The sequence below is a fragment of the Engystomops pustulosus genome, chromosome 3 (genome assembly GCF_040894005.1).
Source record: "Engystomops pustulosus chromosome 3, aEngPut4.maternal, whole genome shotgun sequence".
Classification (NCBI taxonomy): Eukaryota; Metazoa; Chordata; class Amphibia; order Anura; family Leptodactylidae; genus Engystomops; species Engystomops pustulosus.
In genome coordinates, this window is record NC_092413.1 from 71,834,369 (window position 1) to 71,846,958 (window position 12,590).

At 45.0% G+C, this 12,590-nt stretch overlaps 1 protein-coding gene across 4 annotated transcripts in view; it reads right to left on the reverse strand.

Moving 5' to 3' along the window:
- The window catches only part of SYNJ2 (synaptojanin 2), a 128,919-nt gene that overhangs the window by 83,552 nt on the left and 32,777 nt on the right, over positions 1–12,590 (reverse strand). For 3 of the 4 annotated variants that reach the window (XM_072141040.1, XM_072141039.1, XM_072141038.1), the window contains exon 3: positions 98–371. In XM_072141040.1, coding sequence (XP_071997141.1) covers positions 98–371 — 274 coding nt within the window. Of the gene's footprint in view, positions 1–97; positions 372–5,791; positions 5,885–12,590 lie in introns of all 4 variants that reach the window. The other variant, XM_072141041.1, reaches the window with a different exon arrangement.

The following is a 12,590-nucleotide window of genomic DNA, read 5'->3' on the forward strand; positions in this document are numbered from 1 at the left end:
CAAACTTGAACTGAGTTTTAAAGTTTTTTGGGTCCGCTAATCACTACAAGTCAACCATCTGTAATGTTGTAGACAGGGTCTATATAACAATACTAACCAGAAGAACCAGTTTCCAGATTCATAGCATCTCCTGACATCCTGATTTTGGGCTCGAACTGTAAGGTCAAAATGTGATCCTGCATTTGGCCAAGAGAAGTAAAACATTCCTGAATTCAGTATCTTCCTGAGAACGGAGACTCGCTCTTCCTCTTTGGTATCTTCTTGTAGTGGACAGAATTCAGTTGTTGTGATTTTGTAAACTTCAGCATCTAAAATTCTTCCAACGGAGGTGCATCCGCTTACCAAGACAAGAAAGTGCAACCGAGAACTCCCTACAAGAAACAAGGAATGTAAAAATTCAGAATTTACCGTACACCCTCTCAATGCTTTAGTGATATCCATTACCTGCCTAATGTCCTTTCTCACACATTCTGTGGTCTGACTATATGGACAAGGTTAATCAAACATGGCTTCAGATTTGATAAACCAGCATGCAAAAGATCAGTTAGTCATGCTTTATTTGGGTGCAGGTGGCTTAAAGTGAATCGAGAATCCATTAAATTAAAAAGAATCTGTCTGAAGTTAATGCAAAACATATACTTGAAACTTAGTCATGATTTACCAGTCTGCACCCCATACAACTGAACTGTTTGTGCCAGATAATCAAGCTGACATATGGACTAAAGTTCACGCAAAAAACCTTGCTAGGTCAAGTCATCATTAGGTAGCAGTTCTGGATAGCCATTTCAATATACTTTTGTGGAGACTAAAGTTACCAGCAGAAAAGAAGCAAAAAAGAGGGAATTGTTTTTAGATGCTGGGGCATTGTGCACTAGCATGTGATAAAACGGCCCCCTTCCACCATGCCAGATATATCAGAAGACTTCAGCCTCTTCATATCTCCTGTGGGCTGCTGCACTGACGTACAATTCTACGCCACACCTATACCCTGTGTCTGTTTTTAGCGAGAAGGTGGTATATAGGGGGAAATAATCGCAGTTCACGGATTAGAACGAGCATACTTGTATGTAACTGTAGTAACAGAATCAAGCCGTTTTGAGATTACCCTATAGCAGTGATGGCTAACCTATGGCACTGGTGCCAGAGGTGGCACTCAGAGCCCTTTCTGTGGGCACCCAGACCATCACCAGACATGACTCCAGGTATATTCCTGCAGTCCCAGACAGCCCAGGACTTGTTGTGCACAGAGCTATTTTAAAGTGACAGGACTAACTGGGACTATTTTCTGCTTTATTGGTGTCCTCAGGGAGCTGGTATCAATGAAAACTGAGACATAGAAGGGAGTATAAATCACAAATTAAATTTCTGTGTCGGCACTTTGCGATAAAGAAGCAGGTCTTTGTTGTAGTTTGGGCACTCGGCCTCTAAAAGGTTTGCCATCACTGCCCTATAGCCTTTAACTTATAATTTTCTTTCCCTAAATCTCCATGTTTGGTGTGGTACACACCATGGTACCACACAGCGCAAAGACTACTCTTTGCGCTATTGGTAATTTATTTTCAATCTTTTCTAGGGGCACAATATTTTTTTGCCAAGCCCAGTTTCATTTGTTTGTTTGTATTTATTTTTTATGTTGATCCAAAAGCAAACATTCAAAAGCAATGTCTTATTTTCATTATTTTTTTTTCTGTAAATGAAAATGTATTTTACTCATCTTTACACCAGATAAGGGCACATTCACATGGCCGTCTGCGGGGACATACATGCGGCCGCAAATTTGCGGCCACATGTACGTCCCCATAGACGGCAATAGCGGCGCGGCGCAGATACGGTGTCACACATGTATGGCACCGATCTGGACCGCACACCGCAAAAAGATAGAGCATGCTCTATCTTTCGGCGTGTGTGCGGCCGTGCACCGCTATTCTCTATGGAGGGAGGAAGGGTCACCTCCTCCTCCTCTCCAGCACACGGCGGGCATACCGCGTGTGAATGGACCCTAATAATGATAAATACCCATATCAAATCCAAGTATGTTTTTAATACATACAATATGAGGATACATAATTATAGAACTATAACCATGTGTTCAGTGTCGGACTGGAGTACCTTGGGCCCACCAGAGAAAATCTTTTTTGGGGCCCACCTTTCATGTAAATAGAAAGAATACTACAGAACCGAAAACACGTTGGGGCAGATTTATCAGAAACATTCAACATTAGACAGCGTAAACCGACACGGACAGATTTATACTGCACCAGGTATCATCCAGCCTTGCGATGTATGAATCTGGATGATAAATATGTTTAGATGAGAGACAAGCATAAGAACGAAATCTAGAGAGTGCTAAAAAATTTCTATTGTGACTAGCAGTGACTATATAGTAGTCAGATACAAGGTATACACAGGGGCTCTGCAATATTCTCATTCTCCATGAAATAACAATCCTAAGACACATTTTTCTCCAAATCCTGGTTCGAGTATTTATCTGTATATGTTTGCATAATGTGACAACTGGGTGTTCCCATTTCTGTTAGCAACCTATGCTCAATACACAATAGAACAATGTTCAGTCATCGCTTGGGACACATCCTATTTGGCTTCACTTAATGAGACGTTATGTACTTCTACATAACTATAGAGTGACAGCTGCAACTCTCAAGCTTGAAGGGAGCTCCAATGCTGTATTCTGCTACTGTAGCTCCGTGTATGGCTGTGCACCGCTACTGTAGCTCCGTGTATGGCTGTGCACCGCAGCTCTAACGCCGTGTATGGCTGTGCACCGCAGCTCTAACTCCGTGTATGGCTGTGCACCGCAGCTCTAACTCCGTGTATGGCTGTGCACCGCAGCTCTAACTCCGTGTATGGCTGTGCACCGCAGCTCTAACTCCGTGTATGGCTGTGCACCGCAGCTCTAACTCCGTGTATGGCTGTGCACCGCAGCTCTAACTCCGTGTATGGCTGTGCACCGCAGCTCTAACTCCGTGTATGGCTGTGCACCGCAGCTCTAACTCCGTGTATGGCTGTGCACCGCAGCTCTAACTCCGTGTATGGCTGTGCACCGCAGCTCTAACTCCGTGTATGGCTGTGCACCGCAGCTCTAACTCCGTGTATGGCTGTGCACCGCAGCTCTAACTCCGTGTATGGCTGTGCACCGCAGCTCTAACTCCGTGTATGGCTGTGCACCGCAGCTCTAACTCCGTGTATGGCTGTGCACCGCAGCTCTAACTCCGTGTATGGCTGTGCACCGCAGCTCTAACTCCGTGTATGGCTGTGCACCGCAGCTCTAACTCCGTGTATGGCTGTGCACCGCAGCTCTAACTCCGTGTATGGCTGTGCACCGCAGCTCTAACTCCGTGTATGGCTGTGCACCGCAGCTCTAACTCCGTGTATGGCTGTGCACCGCAGCTCTAACTCCGTGTATGGCTGTGCACCGCAGCTCTAACTCCGTGTATGGCTGTGCACCGCAGCTCTAACTCCGTGTATGGCTGTGCACCGCAGCTCTAACTCCGTGTATGGCTGTGCACCGCAGCTCTAACTCCGTGTATGGCTGTGCACCGCAGCTCTAACTCCGTGTATGGCTGTGCACCGCAGCTCTAACTCCGTGTATGGCTGTGCACCGCAGCTCTAACTCCGTGTATGGCTGTGCACCGCAGCTCTAACTCCGTGTATGGCTGTGCACCGCAGCTCTAACTCCGTGTATGGCTGTGCACCGCAGCTCTAACTCCGTGTATGGCTGTGCACCGCAGCTCTAACTCCGTGTATGGCTGTGCACCGCAGCTCTAACTCCGTGTATGGCTGTGCACCGCAGCTCTAACTCCGTGTATGGCTGTGCACCGCAGCTCTAACTCCGTGTATGGCTGTGCACCGCAGCTCTAACTCCGTGTATGGCTGTGCACCGCAGCTCTAACTCCGTGTATGGCTGTGCACCGCAGCTCTAACTCCGTGTATGGCTGTGCACCGCAGCTCTAACTCCGTGTATGGCTGTGCACCGCAGCTCTAACTCCGTGTATGGCTGTGCACCGCAGCTCTAACTCCGTGTATGGCTGTGCACCGCAGCTCTAACTCCGTGTATGGCTGTGCACCGCAGCTCTAACTCCGTGTATGGCTGTGCACCGCAGCTCTAACTCCGTGTATGGCTGTGCACCGCAGCTCTAACTCCGTGTATGGCTGTGCACCGCAGCTCTAACTCCGTGTATGGCTGTGCACCGCAGCTCTAACTCCGTGTATGGCTGTGCACCGCAGCTCTAACTCCGTGTATGGCTGTGCACCGCAGCTCTAACTCCGTGTATGGCTGTGCACCGCAGCTCTAACTCCGTGTATGGCTGTGCACCGCAGCTCTAACTCCGTGTATGGCTGTGCACCGCAGCTCTAACTCCGTGTATGGCTGTGCACCGCAGCTCTAACTCCGTGTATGGCTGTGCACCGCAGCTCTAACTCCGTGTATGGCTGTGCACCGCAGCTCTAACTCCGTGTATGGCTGTGCACCGCAGCTCTAACTCCGTGTATGGCTGTGCACCGCAGCTCTAACTCCGTGTATGGCTGTGCACCGCAGCTCTAACTCCGTGTATGGCTGTGCACCGCAGCTCTAACTCCGTGTATGGCTGTGCACCGCAGCTCTAACTCCGTGTATGGCTGTGCACCGCAGCTCTAACTCCGTGTATGGCTGTGCACCGCAGCTCTAACTCCGTGTATGGCTGTGCACCGCAGCTCTAACTCCGTGTATGGCTGTGCACCGCAGCTCTAACTCCGTGTATGGCTGTGCACCGCAGCTCTAACTCCGTGTATGGCTGTGCACCGCAGCTCTAACTCCGTGTATGGCTGTGCACCGCAGCTCTAACTCCGTGTATGGCTGTGCACCGCAGCTCTAACTCCGTGTATGGCTGTGCACCGCAGCTCTAACTCCGTGTATGGCTGTGCACCGCAGCTCTAACTCCGTGTATGGCTGTGCACCGCAGCTCTAACTCCGTGTATGGCTGTGCACCGCAGCTCTAACTCCGTGTATGGCTGTGCACCGCAGCTCTAACTCCGTGTATGGCTGTGCACCGCAGCTCTAACTCCGTGTATGGCTGTGCACCGCAGCTCTAACTCCGTGTATGGCTGTGCACCGCAGCTCTAACTCCGTGTATGGCTGTGCACCGCAGCTCTAACTCCGTGTATGGCTGTGCACCGCAGCTCTAACTCCGTGTATGGCTGTGCACCGCAGCTCTAACTCCGTGTATGGCTGTGCACCGCAGCTCTAACTCCGTGTATGGCTGTGCACCGCAGCTCTAACTCCGTGTATGGCTGTGTACCGCAGCTGTAACTCCGTGTATGGCTGTGTATTGTGCCTGTAGCTCCATGTATGGCTGTGCACTGTGCCTGTAGCTCCATGTATGGCTGTGCACTGGGGCTGTAGCTCCATGTATGGCTGTGTACTGGGGCTGTAGTTCCATGTATGGCTGTGTACTATGGCTGTAAGTCCATGTGTGGCTGTGTAGTGCAACTGCAGGTCCATAAATGACTTGGGTAGTGCAGCTGTAGCTACATAAATGACTTGTGTAGTGCGGCTGTAGCTCCATGAATGACTTGTGTAGTGCGGCTGTAGCTCCATGAATGACTTGTGTAGTGCGGCTGTAGCTCCATGAATGACTATTGTAGTGCGGCTGTAGCTCCATGTATGACTTGTGTAGTGCGGCTGTAGCTCCATGTATGACTTGTGTAGTGCGGCTGTAGCTACAAGTATGAAGGTCACAGGACAGATTCTGCAGAATTGTCAGCTCATGGGTAATACAAGCATCACATGACTTACAGGTGACATCTAATTGGAGGAGTTCTCTTTCATCTACTTCTTAGAACTAGACCACCATTTCAGCCCCTACCAGACACAACTTGTCCCTGCAGACTAAGAAACACAAAAATTTTAGGTTCTTCACTTCATTTCAGTTGCCAATAACACTGCCCAACAGTAGGCAACTTTAAGATGCTGACTCCACTGTATTGGGTATCGTAAAAGTAACAGTGCTCTCACAATAGCCAATATAACCACAGTAGCATCACCAATATAGTAACTATGTCCCAACAGTAGTCAGTATCTTAATGGTGCCATCGCATTGTAGTAATAGTGTGCATACAGTAGCCATAACATTAATGCTGGCCCAACTGTAGCCAACATAGGTAGGCACCCCTCCCCCCACGGCAACCATTACAGGCCCCCCCAACCCCCTGCCCCCACAGCATCCATTAGAGGGCCCCCCCTCAGCATCCATTACAGGGCCCCCCATCCCCCTCCCCCCCCACAGCATCCATTACAGGGCACCCCTCCCCCCACAGCATCCATTAGAGGGCCCCCGCATCCCCCTCCCCCCACAGCATCCATTCCATTACAGGGTCCCCCCATCCCCCTGCCCCCACAGCATCCATTACAGGGCACCCCTCCCCCCACAGCATCCATTACAGGGCCCTCCCACCCCCCTCAGCATCCATTACAGGGTCCCCCACAGCATCCATTACAGGGCCGCTCCCCCCCACAGCATCCATTCCATTACAGGGCCCCCCCATCCAATTACAGGGCCCCCCCATCCCCCTACCCCCACAGCATCCATTACAGCACCCCCACAGCATTCATTACAGGGCCCCCCCATCTCCCTCCCCCCACAGCATTCATTACAGGGCCCCCCCATCTCCCTCCCCCCACAGCATTCATTACAGGGCCCCCATCTCCCTCCCCCCACAGCATTCATTAAAGGCCCCATCCCCTTCCCCCCAACAGCATCCATTCTAGGGCCCCCTCCCCCACAGCATCTATTACAGGGCCCCTCCCTAACAGCATCTATTTCAGGGCCCCCCTCCCCGACAGCATCTATTACAGGGCCCCCTCGGCATCTAATACATGGCCCCCTCTACCCCCTCAGCATCCATTACAGGGCCCCCCGCAGCTTACATTACAGACGACCTCCTCCTCAAAGGCTGCTGACTGTCCCGCTCCGATGGTCCAGCCTGCTCCCCAGCAGTTGTGCAGTGCGCACAGTGACCCCGGCGGCACTCACACAGGTGCCACCGCCGCCACGCACAGTGACACCGCTGCTGCGCACCCCGGCGGCGCGCACACTAATGCCGTCAGCGCCTGATCACAAACACTGTATGTAAGTGTCGGGACCTGGGGCCCACCGGAGGTTTCTCCGGTACTCAGGTGGGCCAGTCCGACGCTGTGTTATTAACTATTTAACAATAATATAGGCATGTTCCTGAATAGCAGGCTACAAAGCATGTAATGCAATTATATACTTAACAATACAGGTAAACACCCAATGCATAAACATATAAAAGTATTGGTATAGAGACTGCCAAGTAATGTAAAACATACAGAGATTAATAGCCCCACTAGCACAGTTATTAGATCACCAGGAGACTGCACATTGTGAGCAACGCAAGTGCCTGATATACAGGAAACCCAGTCATTTTCATATACCAGAGAAATCCTGAGTGTTGTAACAATACAGAGAAGTATACAAGCCTCCTGGCTTCCCCTTCTGGCACATTTTACTTTTTTATGATTATTTTGTTTTTAAAATTATGTTTTTACTATGATTGAAGTTGATCAAATGGGTTTATTGGGATTTAAACATTGATATCCAGGCCTTGATCAATGATGTATTCCCTTATGAGGGTTGAGCTGCAGTATTAGGCAGCAATAATAGTAATACATTACCTATCATTATTATACACTGATGAGCAGTAAAGAGAAAGCTGATAAAAATTTATTGCCATAACAAAATTCAGATATAAAAAAGCCTGTCTAAGACTATGGATATAATGAACAGGTAAACACACTGCTAGAAGCTGCTGCTGTGCTCAGAGCCATTAGATGTCATATGTTTACTGAAGATATTTAACCAACTGTGGAGTAACACGAGAGGCATGTAATAACCACAAGAGATCGTTGTCTGTTCTTAAGACATGTTAACACAGGAAATGGTTGGAACATACATTATAAATATGTAGAATATAAAATTATATTCTACACAAATATAATATAAATTCAACCACATCGACCTTACATTATGGTCATGAAAGCAATTTTTTTTAACATTTAATTGTTTTAACTAGTAAAAATTAGAATATACAGTACCTGCTATGGAAGGTTAAATATTAAAGTAAAACCTCTTTAAAACCCCTTCGGGCACTTGGACGTACTATTATGTCCCGTTTCTGGCACCAGCGACTGTCAGATGTATGTTACAGCTAACACTAAGCTCTGACACTCGCGATCAGAGCCGGCTCCAATCGCGAGTTTTGACCCCTTACACAAGTAACTGCAATTTTTCAGGTCAAAACTGGCATACAAGTCTTGATAAATGTTCCGCATGGAGTCTAACAACCAGGGACAGAAACAGAATGACCCAACTCACCCCCTAAGCACTTCATACATCCATTTAAACTATACACAATCATCTGCTCCTCATCCTCCTGCTAGCTTTGTATGCTATAGCACATTCATTTAACTACCAAGTCATTGAAGACCACTTCCATATAACAGGTTATCATTCAGTATGTTTGTGCAATAGAAACACTACACTACAGAGTTTTAGGCCTGAAAAATCTATTCCAACTGGAGAAATCATTCTAATGGATTTATTTTATCATACCAATATGATCAAATCTGCACAAAAGAGAACATGTTGAAAAGTTTAAATGAAATTACTGACCTTGAAAGATGTAAAAAAATTACAAGATAAATTTGGTAAAGGTAAAGAATCTGATCCTAAATCCACAACAGCAGCAGCAATATTTGGTATAAAACTAAAATAATACTGGCACTGTCTGCCATTCTGCAAATGACTTGTGTTATTTAGAAATTATTCACTTGTGCCAAGACAAAGAGAACAACCTCTCCACCTTTTCCAAACACTACGTTATGTGTATAGTGCCCAAAACATGTATTAAAAGTCAACTGTGAATACTCTAAGCTGTTTCTGTGACCTAGTCTACCCGACCCCACACAGTGTTCTAAAGACCCAAACATGCAACATAGCAGAGATCTATGATGCAGCTAGATACGGTTAATATTACACAGTAGGGATGTAGGGCTGTAATCATGACCATAACATGGATGCTGGAGGAAAATCCCCATATACTGCCATATTGTAGTATAGCAGTATATGGTAGGATCAATCAGACAACCTAGGGTTAAAGTACCCTAGGGGGTCTGAAAAATAGTAAAAATAAAAATAGCAAAAAAAAAAAATAATTATATCCTTTTCCTAGAACTGATATAAATATAAATAAACAGTAAAAATCTTAAACATATTAGGTATTGCCATGTCCGAAAATGCCCGATCTATCAAAATATAATAAAGTTTTTTCACTGCATTTAACCCCGTAACGGGTAACGGTTTGAAAAATATAAAAAATTCTATAAAAAGTGATGAAAAGGTTGTGCAGTCCTAAAAATGGTAGAATTGAAAACTTCATGAAAAGTCGTAAAAATGTACCCAACCCACAGCTTTGTACATCGAAGTATGAAAAGATTATTAACACCAGACAATAATTAATAAATTAAGAAACCAATACAAATTTGGTATCACCGTGAACGTACCAACTCAAAGAATAAATTAGACATGGCATTTGGGGCACACAGTGAAATCGTTAAAATCCAAGCCCACAAAAAAGTGTTTTTTCACCAATTTCACTGCATTTGGATTTTTTTCCCGTTTCCCAGTACACGGCATGGAATTTTAAATATACATCACTATGAAGTGCAATTTGTTATGCAGAAATCAAGCCATCAAACAGCTCTTTACATAAAAAAATAAAGTTAAAGATTTTTGAAGATAAGGAAACCATGGATATTTTTAGTAAAGTGTTTGGTGAATATGTTTAGTCAAGTGTGGGTGTCTTTCTCATCACCCTCTGGGGAATTTATTTTTACTTCGCAAGGACTACAGTTTGAAGAGCTTTGGTTAAAATATTGCATAACCACATACAAGTGTTATAAGCTCCAATGAAATTGGGGTATAATTAAGCCATTGGTGGCTATTTAGACATGATTAATGCAGTGTTCAATGCTGATTTTACCAAAATGATAGTCGGAATGTACTAGCATTACAATAGTTTATTTGAAAGCAATTTTCAGTTAGATTGCAAGAAACCCCATACAGTCTCCGGTAATTAAGATAATTGGGAAAACCGGATGCATTTTCAAAAACAGCCTATAAACGGGTTCAAAACCCGACGTGTGCCACCACCCTAAGAGTTTGCACTGGGGTATTATGTATCCTGAATAATACTGATAATATCATCCCTTGAAAGACACAAGTGTCAGTTTCTTTTCATTGCTCATAAAAATGCACAGATGAAGTGCTATGATATACATATACACACACATATACACATATGCGTGATGCCACGCATGGCATTTTGAACCCGTTTTTGGTCCATTTTTACGCAGTCCGTAAAAAACACATCTTTTTTTTAAAAAAACGCATGCGGTTTTTGAAAACGCATCCGTTTCTGACCATTTTCAATCAAGATAAATTGTTAAAAAACGCATCCATTTTTTAAAATCTCATCCGTTTTTTGAAAACGCATCCTTTTTTTACAGGTTTTACCAGACTGCTTAAAAATGGGAAAAAAAATGGGTTCAAAACGCCATGTGTGGCATCACCCTTAGGCCGGCGGCACACCTGGCGTTTTTAACCCGTTTTTGGGCCGGTTTTAAGCAGCCCATTAACAAACGCATGCGTTTCCCTTCCTTGGTTGAACTTGATGGACAGGTGTCTTTTTTCAACCATATAAACTATGATACTATGAAGTACAAAGTGTTACAAGAAAACAATTTCAAAATCATTTGGATATTGTAAAGCGTTCAGAAGTTCTAACCACTAAGGGTGAAGTCACACGTGGCGTTTTGAATGCGGTTTTGGCCCGTTTTTTAGGCAGTCTGTCAAAAACCGCATGCTTTTTTGACCAGCTTAAATTTACGATAATTGGTCAAACCTGTCAAAAACGAATGAGTTTTCAAATTAACGCATGCATTTTTTGATGGACTGCTTAAAAACAGGCCAAAAACGCGTTCAAAACGCCACGTGTGACATCACCCTTATAGTGATAGATGTCAGATTTGAAAAAATGGGCCTTGTCAGGAAGGTAAAAAGCGGCTTTGGCGGTAAGGGGTTAACTTCCAATAAATTGTGTGCATACATGTAAATAAGAGAAAATAGTTTAGAACCGAGTTTGTTCAATAATTAGAAAACTATTATAAAATAACCACAAAAATCTCTAAATGAAAGGAGAGGCCACCAGAGCCCAAAAAATTCTGAGGCAGGCCCTGAGTGGGTGGAGCTTTAGGAGGCACCACTCCAATCGGGCACACCTGTAGCTGTGATTGTATGCATATTAATGCATTCACATCACACAGACGGGATTGGAGGCCGGCCGCCTCTGCACCCATTAGCTGTTGCTGGGTGGCTGTCCTTTCCCTAGAGAAAATGTAGTTTGCAGATCAGATTCCTGGTAAGTGCCAATAATTTCCACCTGTTGTCTACTCCATTGCTCAACAACATGTGAAATTGATTGCCAATCAGTGTTGCTTCCTAAGTTTGAATTCACAGAAGTTTGATTTACTTGGAATTATATTGTGTTTTATAAGTGTTCCCTTTATTTTTTTGAGCAGTGTAGTATGTATTCATAAGCTGTAATTCTCTGCTATAGAGACGCATGTTGGTGACACTGGCATGTCAATATATTGACAATTAGGCAAAATTGCAAAATTGGTAATAGGGGTACATGTTCAAAATGCTATGCTCTAATAGGTCAATTATTGTTAATGACACAACCCCTTTAAAACCACTCATCTTGGTGGACAGTGCGTGTAATAAGGGTGTAGTGTGGGTCCCAAGTCTGCAGCCAATTATTTGGCAATGCTGTAGTTTTTGATGCTCTTTTACAGATCTCACAGGAGAGGTTTATTACGGCTTCTGCTTTCTCCTTTCTTCACTACATAGCATCACAGAAATAAAAACAGTAATGTGAACTGACCCTAAGCGAAATTAACAATTAAAATCTACCATCAAAATCAAGTATCCAGGCACTATGATTGTGACAATCTTCTTATATTTGTTATCCATGACCTCCTTCCTTCTGAATCAACTTATGCTAAATATGCTAATTATGAGCCAGAAGGTTTCTGGGGGTTGTTTCCAGAGCCCCCTGCTCATTTTAACATCACAGGATGTTGCAATGAGCAGAACATGTATCCCCCTTCCCCTGCCTGTCTAATCTAGCTGTAGCAGGAAGTGCAGTTCTGCTCGTTTTAACAACCAATGAGAGACATCTGAGGGGCTCTGGAATCACCCCGAGAGCCACTCTGACTCATTATCATAATTTTTTAATACATGGATAACAAATATAAGAGGATTACCACAGTCACAGTGTCTTGATCTATGATTAAGTGTCCCTGGTTTATCATGATGGATTTTGATGGTAGAATTTCTTTAAAGAGGACCCATCACCAGATTTTGACCATCCTGACTAACAATGTCTGCTGATAAAGGGTTACAAGCCCTCCCCATATTAGCTGCTAGTAGGGCTCTGTACCTTAATTACAGACT